Below are 15,338 nucleotides of genomic sequence, written 5' to 3'. Positions count from 1 at the left end.
CTTACCTGACAGAAGAAGAATGCCTACTAATTTCCTAATTCAGCAAACTCCGAAAATTCATAATTTTAAGAATTTCTCAGCTAATTTCCATCTCAGGATGGTGTAATTAATCTAATTAAGGCCCTCATTCCGAGTTGTTCGCTCGGTAAATTTCATCGCATCGCAGCGTTTTTCTGCTTAGTACGCATGCGCAATGTTCGCACTGCGACTGCGCCAAGTAAATTTGCTATGAAGATAGTATTTTTACTCACGGCTTTTTCTTCGCTCCGGCGAACGTAATGTGATTGACAGGAAATGGGTGTTACCGGGCGGAAACACGGCGTTTTATGGGCGTGTGGATGAAAACGCTACCGTTTCCGGAAAAAACGCAGGAGTGGCTGGAGAAACGGGGGAGTGTCTGGGCGAACGCTGGGTGTGTTTGTGACGTCAAACCAGGAACGACAAGCACTGAACTGATCGCAGATGCCGAGTAAGTCTGAAGCTACTCTGAAACTGCTAAGTAGTTTGTAATCGCAATATTGCGAATACATCGTTCGCAATTTTAAGAAGCTAAGATTCACTCCCAGTAGGCGGCGGCTTAGCGTGTGTAACTCTGCTAAAATCGCCTTGCGAGCGATCAACTCGGAATGAGGGCCCAAGGTGTAAATCACCTTTCAACCGTCAAATAATATGACAATGTCAGGGCTGCATTTAACTTTTTTTCTCTGGTTTGTCCCGGGTTGGCACTATAATAAGTTGATCACTCAATGAGACGACACGGAGCTACGTTGTGCATGCAGGTTAATGAGATTTAGCAATATATGTGCCACTTTATTCACCACACCAGAGTGGATAGAAGTTAGTCATACTTTGTATTTGGGGTTGTGCTGCACTTTATAAGAAACAATTGTTACATGTAACATAACTATGCTTCACAATGCAGCAATGTGGTGGCTTTTAGATCTCTATGTACATTAATCTGTATGTTAAAAGTCTGTAACAAAATGGAATTATGTGTGGGAAGAACACTCTCCTCATTAGAACTTACTGTTACACAAAACGCTGAACGCTTATGCTCTGTTTTAACCCAAATACTACAGCAAACTGAATTCAAATTTTTTTTTTTTTTTTTTCATTCCCTCTCTACTTTTTGATTTCCATAAATGTTGTACTGTACACCTTCAGACTTTAAGGGGTAGATTTACTAAAGATCGATTTTCAGCAATTTGATTTTCTGGGGCTAAAACACACGTGCAATAAAATGTAAAGATGAATATAAAAAAAATCATCTGTTGTGTTACACATCTCCCAACTTTCAACTTTTGAGATTCGGGACTCCAGCATTGCAAAACTCCCAAAAACTTGGGTGGCTTCAGGGAAAGGGGCGTAACTATGCAGTAATGCTGCTATCCCAAGCCACGCCTCCTGCATTCATCACTGTGAGGGCATGCCCAGTGCTTTGTGAGCTGCAGGCATGCCCCCAGTCCCTCTGTCTCTGGTGAATAGATGCTGTGCGCATGCGGACAGGTTCTATTTACTGCTGCTCTGCAGAGTGACAGGGAGTCTCCCAACTGCCCCCCCCTTCCTGCGCCCACCGCCACCACCACCACCACCACGGGACACTGTGGCCTGCAGGTGGGACAGTGGGATAGTGCCCAAAAAACAGACTGTCCCGTGAAAATAGGGACAGTTGGCAGGTATGGTGTTATAGCCCCTGAAACTAAAAAAATTTTTTAGGAAATGGACCTTTAGTAAGAATAATGTATTTGTTTATACAGGCTCTAATTTAGCTTTTGCTGGAACAATTAAATCATTTCACAGAACTAACAACCTGTACTTGAAATAAAGAATAAGTGTCACACATAGGGAAACCATCATGGACATTCACAGGTGATGACCAGAATGCTGTAAATGCTTCTTCCTCTCAGCCTAACTCATCACGGTACCCTACCACCCTCATCACCCTTCACAGGGCACCTAACTGCCTATACGGTCAGTGCCTCTCCTTGTAACCATATTACTAGAATGCATAGCATTCCCTACACACCAGGTTTACTGCAACACGTAATACATGCTAAAGTTTAATATGATGTATTTTCTAATACACTACAATGACATACCCCCAAGTTCACTGTAAAATACAGCAAGCTTCCTCACTCCAAGTTCACTTTGCCACTGTCTTGCATCCGCATATGGTTTACAGTATATTGAGAAGTACAAATTATTATCTTGAGTCCAAGACTACCACCCCAAGCACCTTTTTTATAGCATACTACTGGATTTTGCCTGCACCTCTCTTATAGATTTGTTGTGTTTAACTTAGAAAATAATTTTTTGGTATGTTTTAATCTAGTGCCTGACAAGTGATCAGAGTAGTGTTACTTATTTGTAGTCATTGAAACTTTTATTTACACTACTGTATTTAAATTTGTAGCAGTTATTTATATTAATCACTAAGGGGTATATTCAATAAGAGTAGTGTCCATTCCGACATGCAGTTGTCGGAATGGACCCGACAACCCCTATTCAATGGACAGCCAAATCCGACCCCTGTCCTGCCACTGCTGTCAGTGGCTGCCGGGTGCGCTGACAGCAGCGGGGGAAGCTGGGCTGCTGCGGGTGGTGGGGGGAGCTGGGCAGCTGCATGCGACAGTAGGAGCTTCCAGTGGTGGCCGGCAGAGGGTGATGTCTGTGGCGGCGGGGGGAGGCACTGCAGGGAGAGAGGTGCCTGGCCTGGGACGGCCGTCAAGGTACCTCTCATCCCCGATCCCCATAGCCCGCCGCACCGCTCCCCGTCTCCTCACCTCAATCCGACTTGTTTTCAAGTCAAATTGAGTTTGTCGGAAACGAGGCTAAAACCTGTCGGGTTTGGCCCCGCTTCCGACAATGCACGCTGATTGTCGGCTGAAGCCGCCGATCTGCGTGCATTCCAACAGCATTCCGAAAAGTCGGGGTTTCCCGACTTGTCGTAATAAACGTGGCCCTAATGAATACTGTAGGTCGGAACCCCTTCCGACCTAAAACTGTCGGTTGCTGCCGTCTTTCCGACAGTTATTGAATATACCTCTAAGAGTGCATTGTCTGCTGTTTACTTAGTTACATGATATAATTCAGTTAAAGTTGAAAGAGGTTCAAAAAAATTATATACAGTGATATTGGAATCAACAAATTGCTAATTTGAGGTCATCCTTTAATATCTTGGTGTGTTGTACACTTCGCACAACAGAACTATTGGTTACTGTGGAAGGACTGCATTTATAACATTATAAGCCAGCACAGCGGTAACTCCCAGCAGTGGTGTCAAGGGTTCCATTCCAACTAGAGGACAATGTGCGTGGAGTTTGTGTGTTCTGCTCGTCACATAGGTTTTCTCTGGGTACTGATAGGTTATTCATCTTGTAACCAAACAATGGATGTTTGTGCATGTGGGAAAATAGACTGTAAGCTTCAATGAGGAATGGACTACTGTATTACATTGGACAGTAAACCCAAGATAACTGCATCAATCTTCTGCAAAAATGTAAAGTGCTTCCTATTAGGAGAACATTTCTATGTAAATATGAATTATTAACAACATTAAACGTAACCTTAAAAGACCCTTCCAAATATTAGGCTTTTGCTTAAATATAAGCATGTATGGTGAATTGTATAACATTACTACCTCACACCACTGAGGTCTAGTTGGTATATTCTCCCTGTGCTTGTGTGGGTTTACTCCAGGTACTTCGGCTACCTCCTAAAATCCAAAAATAAACTAGCACTGTAGATGAATCAGCTTCCAACAAAAATAAACTTTAGTGAGTCATGTAAACAAACAGAAAATAACAAGCAGCCTAACCCCTACATAGGGCACTATCTTACTGCTTCTCCCTTCTCTATATTTAAGCAGCTAGTCTGCAACAAAGTCTCTCAGTCTTGACTTCTTTCTTGCAGCTTAATCACAAGATTTGGCCTAGTTTGGCTCACTGCCAGATCACACAAATGCAGTTACAGAGTTTGGTGGTCTCCCTGTCTACAGTGTCTACAGGGGTAGTCTACCCCTGTCTACAGGGGTAGACACTGGCCTTGTGGCCCCCCAATGGCTTGCTAGCACACTGAGCTCTGACTACACATTCCCGACCTGGGCTCTCTGACTGCTCATGCCCCACTTGGGCTCTGTCTCAACAAGGCAGCCTCTAGGCGTGGTCACACACCCCTTTTTCCCTGTGTGAGTAGATCCCTGTTGCTCCACATAGAATCCATGTGTCCGTAATGCAATTGACCTTCATACTGCCACAATATTTTAATGTGCTACACTTTAGTAGACTCTTTTTTTTTTTAAATTGTGGTGCAGTAATTCAGTTTCCTCCATAGAATATTTTGTTTTATTCCATTGTTTAGCTTGAAAAATGGATTTTTGTTTCATGGTTGAAAGGCTGGAACATTGCATGTAAGTAAAAGGAATGTCAGACTCCCTCGCTAAATTGTAATTGAAAACATTAGAATATCTACATCTGCTCCTAATCATCCAATAGCTGATCTGGTTGCTGCATAGGGTGCTGGATCCATTCTGACTACCCTATTGGGGCAAATCAATTCACCAACTGAAACTGGGTATACACTAGAAGTGTGTACCTGGCAATATCGGTGGCGATGGAGCAGCGTCAGGGGGAGGAACTGAGCTGTACTGCATTAGGCAGCGGTGGCATCACTTGCGACATCACCAGATTGAGCTGCATGTATAGCCGATGAGTGATGATGCAAGTGACCAGCAGGAGTACGCATCGCTAATGATACAGTGGGTAAACACTGGAAGATTTGAACAATATGTTGTTCAGAAATGTTGTCCAGTGTGTACCCAGCTCTATATAGATGTGCCCAGCTCCCTGCAGTTTTACAGATTGCAGACTCGTAATGGAGTTCTGATGCTGTTTCAGTATGCAAAAGACCTTGGTGGAGTGACCGGAACTACAAAGTACACTTAGGAGTGGATTTGGCTTTCATTCTTGTAAGATCATTTTTCATACAGTACTTCAAGTGCTGATTTTATTTTGTGGGTAAGTAAGATATCTTTATACTTGCAAATTGACATCAAACTTAAAAAATCAAGATCTCAATTAAGCTTTATAGTGCAGTCATGCAAGTTGCTCAGATTGAAAATATAGGGAAAGGGGTTTCAAGTAAACCTAATTAGTAGTTATTTATTACCACATTTTCAATAAACATCACTGTACGTAAAAACACAAATAAACAAAGTCTTTGGTGTGTTCTAATTAGAAAAGAGATCTCTGCAACAATGAGTTTCAGCACAATTAGCAGTGGTGGCAGCCTCAAATGGGTACAGAAGTCCCGTCTACTGTGGCTTATATGTGCTACTGGTCTAAAGGATACTTGTTTCCATTTTTTTGTGGCCATGGAAACACCAATAATGCTTCTTCAATATCTTTCCCCTTCTGTATTCTGGTTCCTTTTTCTTTGACCCAATACTACCTTTAGAGTATACTATTCTCATCCTCCATTTTTGTGCATTTCTTTAACTTCTCATGCAATTTTGGTATCTCTCATTTTATTTCCCATTACTTTATTTTTATTATACAGTAGGTTGCTTATTTAGTTATTTTATTTTTATAAAATTTATTTATGTTCATTTCACAATTGTGTTTTAGTGATTATATTATTTTATTTTTATTATTCAGATTTTATTTATCTTAGTTTTCCACGTAACACAGAGCAAAACCTATCATGATATCCATGACATACACCTTATACCTACATCCCCATATAAAAAAAGCCCTCCCAACTATCACTACTAGCAATGCCTACTTGGAAGATACAGGCAATTTTCTATATCTCAGAGCTTCTGTTAAGAATTAAACCTCCTATATATACTTGAGAGGCTATGCTGACAATTCAATACCCCTTTGTATACTGAACAACATGCATTTTCTATATGATGTATGAAGCCACAACCAGCTAATTTGCATGTCACTATATCTATTGTAAGTTTGGTGAGTCATTTGTGCCCCAAAAAGGTAACTACAGAATGTGTATATATAAACAAATCAAATGATGTAACTTAATATTGGCTGAAAGCTGCTATTAAAGATGAGTGACACTTTAAAAAAACTGTTCAAAAAAGTTGACTAATTAGACATTTGGGGCATGTTTTCCCAGCATGGCCTAACGTGTTCCTACTCCTACCACAAACAAAAGATAAAGCCTAATATACAGTATTAATACTACTGGCATCCCAGCTCTCTATATAGACTGTAAATTCAGCAGAGAGAAGAATTTACAAATACAGTGGAATAGAAAAGCAGCATTGGAACATGAAGAATGTATCATCACTGCTTCTTCACACATTTACTCATGTGAAGATCTACCACAACTTTCATCTGTAGCTACCAATTTATGAAATGGAAGAAGAAGATATAATGTGAAACGGGTGCATGGAAGTGCAGTCATATGGATAGCTATATGATGTTTTGAAAATGACTGTTAATGTAATTTAAATGGCCTTAGTTTCTAATGTACTGTAAAGTTCATTGCTTTGTTACTGTAAATACTGTGTTCTGTGACTAGGCAAATAAACACATATTTTGTTTTTATTCTTGTTCTGTCTCTTTATAGGTAACTCTGCTGGATTTAGAACAAAAACGTCCCCACTTGGAAGAACTTATAACTGCAGCACAGAACTTGAAAAACAAAACAAGCAACCCAGAGGCTCGTGCAGTGGTTACAGATCGCAGTAAGTGCATTTACTTGCTATTAATAATCTAAATTTAAGAGAATGCATTTTTAAGGAACCAAACTGCAAGCAAGCAGACAATAGGGACTACTGACAAGCAAGACAAAACAGCTACAGGACGTTCTTTGTTTTTTGCAGATAAGTATCAGCACTGAGAGATGGACAGGGCTAGTGCTATAAAATATAGTATGAACTCCGTAATGAACCTACTGTATATGGCTCTGTAGGTTTTTTTATCTTTCTACTGGGCCCCTGTAGCCTATCCACTTTTTTAGAGAAAATTCTCTTTTCAGTACAGTATATAATACCAAGTTGGCTGTGTGTCTTTTTGCTTGAACTCATTGGCCCAGTCATACAATAACTTTGTCACAAGGCTTTATGATATAAAATAGTAAAATTATCCTGGAGGAAATGGGGGCTGCTACTGTGGTTCATCATGGGCTGTAATAGCTTCCTGTCTCCTTATGTATACGGGAAAGATAAGGATTAGTAATTTACTTCAACTCACCTAGTAGTTTTCAGCAATTGTGAGTGGAGCAGTAGAATCACTTGTTTGTAAATGACATAAAAATTGAATTCATGAGTATTGCACAGTCCAGAGAAAAAATGTGACAATCTCTAGATTGTCAGTAACAGATTTTAATCAGGAACAATAACTGTCAATTAATCTGGGTGCTTTGCACAAGTAATGAAGATTAAATACAGTTGGGGGCACTTATCTACTATTGGGTTATATTGGTTGATTAGTTCTATCTCCAATTTTATATTTTGAAGCCTAGCAGCAACAAATATTTATAATTGTTCTAAATTTCAGTAATGTACAGTATGTCTTTTTTCATATTTCTGGTATACTAGCATTGAGAGCAGTTTATTTTGTGGAATATGAAAGTTTGTGGAGAAATGATGGGATTATGATGAGAAGATGATGAGAGTAGTTATTAAAAAAAATGAAGGGTAATCAGTTGTGTAGCTCCCTGGCCTGATCACCCTCTCTGCAGCTGTGGGGTGGTGTTTTTTGCTTCTTGATGTGGCAGTTCCTTATCTCTTATATTTCTCTGACGTCCTAAGTGGATGCTGGGACTTCGTAAGGACCATGGGATTAGCGGCTCTGCAGGAGACTGGGCACAACTAAAGAAAGCTTTAGGACTACCTGGTGTGCACTGGCTCCTCCCACTAAGACCCTCCTCCAGACCTCAGTTAGATTCTTGTGCCCGGCTGAGCTGGATGCACACTAGGGGCTCTCCCGAGCTCCTAGAAAGAAAGTATATTTAGGTTTTTTATTTTACAGTGAGATCTGCTGGCAACAGACTCACTGCAGCGAGGGACTAAGGGGAGAAGAAGCGAACCTACCTAACAGGTGGTAGTTTGGGCTTCTTAGGCTACTGGACACCATTAGCTCCAGAGGGATCGACCGCAGGACCCAACCTTGGTGTTCGTTCCCGGAGCCGCGCCGCCGTCCCCCTTACAGAGCCAGAAGCATGAAGAGTCCGGAAAATCGGCAGCAGAAGACTTCGGTCTTCACCAAGGTAGCGCACAGCACTGCAGCTGTGCGCCATTGCTCCTCATGTACACCTCACACTCCGGTCTCTGATGGGTGCAGGGCGCTGGGGGGGGCGCCCTGAGGGCAATATATGACACCTTGGCTGGCAAATCTACATCATATATAGTCCTAGAGGCTATATAGATGTAAAATTACCCCTGCCAGTATTCCAGAAAAAGCGGGAGAAAGTCCGCCGAAAAAGGGGCGGGGCTTCTCCCTCAGCACACTGGCGCCATTTTCTCTTCACAGTGCAGCTGGAAGACAGCTCCCCAGGCTCTCCCCTGTAGTTTTCAGGCTCAAAGGGTTAAAAAGAGAGGGGGGGCACTAAATTTAGGCGCAATATATGTATACAAGCAGCTATTTGGGGAAAAATCACTCAGTTATAGTGTTAATCCCTGCATTATATAGCGCTCTGGTGTGTGCTGGCATACTCTCTCTCGGTCTCCCCAAAGGACTTTGTGGGGTCCTGTCCTCAGTCAGAGCATTTCCTGTGTGTGTGCGGTGTGTCGGTACGGCTGTGTCGACATGTTGGATGAGGAAGGTTACGTGGAGGCGGAGCAGAGGCCGATAAATGGGATGTCGCCCCCTGTGGGGCCGACACCAGAGTGGATGGATAGGTGGAAGGTTTTAACCGACAGTGTCAACTCCTTACATAAAAGGCTGGATGACGTAACAGCTGTGGGACAGCCGGCTTCTCAGCCCGCGCCTGCCCAGGCGTCTCAAAGGCCATCAGGGGCTCAATTGAGACATATACACAATCCACTAGGAACATCCGTTACATGATCTCGGCAATGAAAAATGTGTTACGCATTTTCTGACATGAACCCAAGTACCACATAAAAGGGGTTTTATTTTTGGGGAGAAAAAGTAGCCAGTGTTTTGTTCCCCCATCAGATGAATGAATGAAGTGTGTAAAGAAGCGTGGTTTCCCCCGATAAGAAACTGGTAATTTCTAAAAAGTTACTGATGGCGTACCCTTTCCCGCCAGAGGATAGGTCACGTTGGGAGATATCCCTTAGGGTGGATAAGGCGCTCACACGTTTGTCAAAAGGTGGCACTGCCGTCTTAGGATACGGCCACCTTGAAGGAACCTGCTGATAAAAAGCAGGAGGCGATCCTGAAGTCTGTATTTACACACTCAGGTTATATACTGAAACCTGCAATTGCCTCAGCAAGTGGTGCTGCAGCGTGGTCTGATACCCTGTCAGATAATATTAATACACTAAGACAGGGATAATATTTTGCTAACATTGAGCATATTTAAGAAGTTGTCTTATATATAAAGGATGCACAGAGGGATATTTGCCGGCTGGCATCCTGAATTAATGCAATGTCCATTCTGCCAGGAGGGTATTAGAAACCCGGCAGCGGATAGGTGATGCTGCCTGTAAAAGGCACATGGAGTTTCTGCCTTATAAGGGTGAGGAATTGTTTGGGGATGGTCTCTGGGACCTCGTATCCACAGCAACAGCTGGGAATAAAAAAATAAAAATTTTTTACCTCAGGTTTCCTCACAGCCTAGGAAAGCACCGTATTTTCAGGTACAGTCCTTTCGGCTTCAGAAAAGCAAGCGGGTCAAGGGCGCTTCCTTTCTGCACAGAGACAAGGGAAGAAGGAAAAAAGCTGCACCAGCAGCCAGTTCCCAGAATCAAAAATCTTCCCCCGCTTCCTCTGAGTCCACCGCATGACGCTGGGGCTCCACAGGTGAAGACAGGTGCGGTAGGGGCGCGTCTCGGGAACTTCAGGGACCAGTGGGCTTGCCCACAGGTGGATCTCTAGGTTCTGCAAATAGTATCACAGGGATACAGGCTGGAGTTCGAGGCGACTCCCCCTCGCCGTTACCTCACATCAGCCTTGCCTGCTGCCCTCGGAGAAAGGTAGTACTGGCGGCAATTCACAAGCTGTACTTCCAGCAGGTGAAATCAAGGTACCCCTCCTTCAACAAGGCCGGGGTTACTATTCCAAAATGTTGTGGTACCGAAACCAGACGGTTCGATGAAACCCATTCTAAAATGGAAAGCCTTAAACACTTATATACGAAGGTTCAAGTTCAAAATGGAATCGCTCAGGGCGATTATTGCAAGCCTGGAGAATTTCATGGTAGCACTGGACATCAAGGATGATTACCTGCATGTCCCTATTTACCCTCTTCACCAGGAGTACCTCAATATTGTGGTACAGGATTGTCATTACCAATTCCAGACGTTGCCGTTGGTCTGTCCCCGGCACCGAGGTATTTACCAAGGTAATGGCCGAAATAATTATCCCGTACTTGGACGATCTCCTTATAAAGGCGAGGTCCAGGGAGCAGTTGTTCGTCGGAGTAGCACTATCTCGGGAAGTGCTACAACAGCACGGCTGGTTTCTGAATATTCCAAAGTCGCAGCTGGTTCCTACGACGCGTCTACTGTTCCTGGGTATGGTTCTGGACACAGAACAGGATAAAAAGGTTTTTTCCCGGAGGAGAAGTCCAAGGAGTTGTTGTCTCTAGACAGAGACCTCCTAATACGTATACAGGTGTCGGTGCATCAATGCACGCAAGCCCTGGGAAAGATGGTAGCTTCTTACGAAGAAATTCCATTCGCCAAGTCCCATGCAAGGATTTTCCAGTGGGATCTGTTGGACAAGTGGTCCGGGTCGCATCTTCAGATGCATCGGCGGATAACCCTGTCTCCAAGGGTCAGGGTGTCGCTGTTGTGGTGGCTGTAGAGTGCTCATCTTCTAGGGGGCCGCAGATTCGGCATACAGGACTGGGTCCTGGTGACCACGGATGCCAGCCTTCGAGGCTGGGGGGCAGTCACACAGTGAAGGAACTTACAAGGCTATGGAAAAGTCAGGAGACTTCCCTACACATAAATATGCTGGAACTGAGGGCATTTACAATGCCCTAAGTCAGGCTAGGCCCCTGCTTCAACACCGGCTGGTGCTGATCCAGTCAGACAACATCACGGCGGTCGCTCATGTAAACCGACAGGGCAGCACAAGAAGCAGGATGGCGATGGCAGAAGCCACAAGGATTGTCCGATGGGCGGAAAATCATGTGTTAGCACTGTCAGCAGTGTTCATTCCCGGAGTGGACAACTGAGAAGCAGACTTTCGCAGAAGACACGACCTCCACCCGGGAGAGTGGGGACTTCATCCAGAAGTCTTCCAAATGATTGTACACCGTTGGGAAAGGCCACAGGTGGACATGATGGCGTCCCGCCTCAACTAAAAGTTACAAAGATATTGCGCCAGGTCAAGGACCCTCAGGCGATAGCTGTGGATGCTCTGGTAACACTGTGGGTGTACCAGTCGGTGTATGTGTTCCCTTCTCTGCCTCTCTTACCCAGGGTAATGAGAATAATAAGAAGGAGAGGAGTAAGAACTATACTCATTGTTCCGGGTTGGCCAAGAAGAGCTTGGTAACCAGAACTCCAAAAAATGATCTCAGAGGACCTATGGCCTCTGCCGCTCAGACAGGACCTGCTGCAGCAGGGGGCCTGTCTGTTCCAAGACGTAGCGCGGCTGCGTTGATGGCATGGCGGTTGAACGCCGGATCCTGAAGGAAAAGGGAATTCCGGAGGAAGTTATCCCTACGCTATTTAAAGCTAGGAAAGAAGTGAACGCAAACCATTATCACCACATATGGCGAAAATATGTTGCGTACTGTGAGGCCAGGAAGGCCCCAAAGGAGAAATTTCAGCTAGGTCGATTTCTGCACTTCCTACAGTCAGAGGTGACTATGGGCCTAAAATTGGGTTCCATTAAGGTCCAGATTTCGGCTCTATCGATTTTCTTCCAAAATTGAACTGGCTTCACTGCCTGAAGTTCAGACTTTTGTTAAGGGAGTGCTGCATAGTCAGCCCCCGTTTGTGCCTCCAGTGGCACCATGGGATCTCAAAGTGGTGTTGGATTTCCTGAAGTCGCATTGGGTTGAGCCACTTAAATCCGTGGAGCTATAATACCTCACGTGGAAAGTGGTCATTCTGTGGGCCTTGGCGTCGGCCAGGCGTGTATCAGAATTGGCGGCCTTGTCATACAAAATCCTTTATCTGTTTTTTATATGGATAAGGCGGAATTGAGGACTCGTTCCCAATTCCTTCCTAAGGTGGTATCAGTTTTTCATGTGAACCAACCTATTGTGGTGCCTGCGGCTACTTGGGACTTGGAGGATTCCAAGTTACTGGATGTAGTCAGGGCCCTGAAAAATATATGTTTCCAGGACAGCTGGAGTCAGGAAAACTGACTCGCTATTTCTCCTGTATGCACCCAACAAGCTGGGTGCTCCTGCTTCTAAGCAGACTATTGCTCGCTGGATCTGTAGCACGATTCAACTTGCACATTCTGCGGCTGGACTGCCGCACCCTAAATCTGTAAAAGCCCATTCCACAAGGAAAGGGGCTCTTCTTGGGCGGCTGCCCGAGGGGTCTCGGCTTTACAAATTTGCTGAGCTGTTACTTGGTCAAGTTCAAACACTTTTGCAAGAGTCTACAAGTTTGATACCCTGGCTGAGTAGGACCTAGAGTTTGCTCATTCGGTGCTGGAGAGTCATCCGCACTCTCCCGCCCGTTTGGGAGCTTTGGTATAACCCATGGTCCTTACGGAGTCCCAGCATCCACTTAGGACGTCAGAGAAAATAAGATTTTACTCACCGGTAAATCTATTTCTCGTAGTCCGTAGTGGATGCTGGGCGCCCATCCCAAGTGCGGATTGTCTGCAATTCTTGTATATAGTTATTGCCTAACTAAAGGGTTATTGTTGAGCCATCTGTTGAGAGGCTCAGTTATATTTCATACTGTTAACTGGGTATAGTATCACGAGTTATACGGTGTGATTGGTGTGGCTGGTATGAGTCTTACCCGGGATTCAAAATCCTTCCTTATTGTGTCAGCTCTTCCGGGCACAGTATCCTAACTGAGGTCTGGAGGAGGGTCTTAGTGGGAGGAGCCAGTGCACACCAGGTAGTCCTAAAGCTTTCTTTAGTTGTGCCCAGTCTCCTGCGGAGCCGCTAATCCCATGGTCCTTACGGAGTCCCAGCATCCACTACGGACTACGAGAAATAGATTTACCGGTGAGTAAAATCTTATTATATTTTATCAGTACTTGTTTATTCATTTTATGCTCTTCAAAAGACATATGTAGCTTTTTAATTATTATTAGATCTATAATAATAATAATAATAATAATAATAATGTAAAAATAATAATAACGATAACAAAAGTTATAATTATATATCAGCCACTTACTATACTATATATATTTCTATAAGCTTTATTTTCATAATTTTGGTGAATCCAAAATATGCTACCTGAGACTATGCCTCTATGTCTATTGACAGTGTACTGGATTTAGGTTCTTTTTACTAGTTTTATATTACTGCTGTTAATCAGATTTGGTTTGGTTCTTATTTTCAATTTACAATGGCTCAAATACATGAATAGCATTAGAAATATTTCTACTACATTTACACCGCTCAATGCACTGCTTGACTGCATCTAGTCATAATTAAACATGCAGAAGGTTCAAATCAGGAAAGTCTGTTGTTTCAGAAATACCATTATTCAAGTAACTAATTTATTTCTGCCTCATTAAACATAACAAGTAAGAATGATTGTGGAAAAAAATAAGATAAATAATGCAAAGCTTGTCTGAATGAGATACCAGTTAAATATTTTCAGTACAGTAATATATTTTCTCCCAACAAAATAATGGTAACATATTTATAGAAATCTAGGGACATTGGGCCTAATTCATGTGTTTACGCAATGCCGATGTTCACACAATGGAGCGACTATCGGCAGCATGCACATGTGCCGTGATTGCAGTGCGCATGCGCCAAGGTGGCGTATGTGATTGTGCTTGTACTGAGAACTTTAACTCATGTGATTGAAAGGAATGGACTGTTAGGGGGAGGTATCTGGGAGTGGTGGCAAAAATGCAGGCATATCATGGTCATTTTCAGGGGGTATATCTGCCTTCAGCTGCGATCATGTACATAGAGAAACATGACACCAGCATCTCTACCGCCACGGCCAGTCCACATAGCCATATATCTACCCTTACAGTCAATGTTACACTTTCTTGCGTATAGGCTGTGAATGTGTAAGCAGTTGTGAATGAGTTTGTGATCCCTCCAGTGGGTGTCATTAATTTCAGGGTGGCAGCTTCACTTGCTAACATTAGCAATTCCGTAGCCTAAAAAAATCACAGCTGCTTAGGTAATTGCATACAAACATAAATTGGGCCCATTAACTCAAGATCAGTTTCAAAGAAAAAGGGAGCATGTGTGGGCATGTGTAAGATATATGTATGTATATAGCCCGCATACACTTCAGCTCCATATTATGCTGGGGTGCTCCCTCACTATAGCAATGGGTGTCCATCGCTTACTAAAATAAAACAAAAAAGAGGGCACTCACCAATATTCATAAATACAAAGGCAAGTTGTGCTTTTTAATTTACTTACCACCAGTGTACAGATATAAACAGATGTCTCGGTACCATACCAGATCTTTTTCAAAGAAACAAAAAAACAAACAAAACATTTTGATCACATAGGGCACTTCACCATAAGAGGCTTAGGGACTGGCTTGCCATCTGGCCTGCTGACAAGTGATTTAAAGCTCCCAACTGTTTCTGTGACTTTTTTATGTCCTATGATTGACAGGGGAAGGAAGTGGGTGATGCCAGGAAATGGTTGACAGTTGGAGGAAGGGGGTGATGCCAGGGAATGGGTGACAGGGGGAGGCAGTGGGTGACCCGTGGGAAAAGGTGATAGGAGAGGCAGTGGGTGAAGCCAGGGAATGGGTGACAGGGGAAGGCAGTGGGTGACATAGAGGATGACAGGAAGAGGCAGTGGGTGACAGGGAGAGGGTGACAGGAGTGAGAGGTGATGGAGAGCAATAGTAGGAGATGAAGAGGAAGTGGGTGACAGGACAGGGTGATGGGGAAAGACAGTTGATGATGGGGAGAAGCAAAAAGTGACAGGGAGAGGGTGTTTGAGAGATAGTGATGTGGGGGAGAGGCAGAATGTGAGGCAGTGACTGACAGAGAATCAGTGGGAGACAGAAAGGTAGTGGGTGACAGGGTAGGTATTCGACCAACTGAGAT

General features: G+C 43.7%; 1 protein-coding gene across 12 annotated transcripts in view; it reads left to right on the top strand.

The window, feature by feature from the left end:
• The window catches only part of DMD (dystrophin), a 3,641,189-nt gene that overhangs the window by 2,405,094 nt on the left and 1,220,757 nt on the right, over positions 1-15,338 (top strand). For all 12 annotated transcript variants that reach the window (XR_010221499.1, XM_063953479.1, XM_063953476.1 and 9 more), the window contains one exon: positions 6,589-6,706. Coding sequence is in view for 11 of the 12 variants with exons in the window: in XM_063953479.1 (XP_063809549.1) it covers positions 6,589-6,706 (118 nt within the window). In the remaining variant the exon portion in view is untranslated. The remainder of the gene's footprint in view (positions 1-6,588; positions 6,707-15,338) is intronic.

The sequence above is a fragment of the Pseudophryne corroboree genome, chromosome 2, assembly GCF_028390025.1.
Source record: "Pseudophryne corroboree isolate aPseCor3 chromosome 2, aPseCor3.hap2, whole genome shotgun sequence".
NCBI lineage: Eukaryota > Metazoa > Chordata > Amphibia > Anura > Myobatrachidae > Pseudophryne > Pseudophryne corroboree.
Note: the sequence above shows the minus strand (reverse complement) of the source record. Positions and strands in the feature narration are given on the sequence as shown.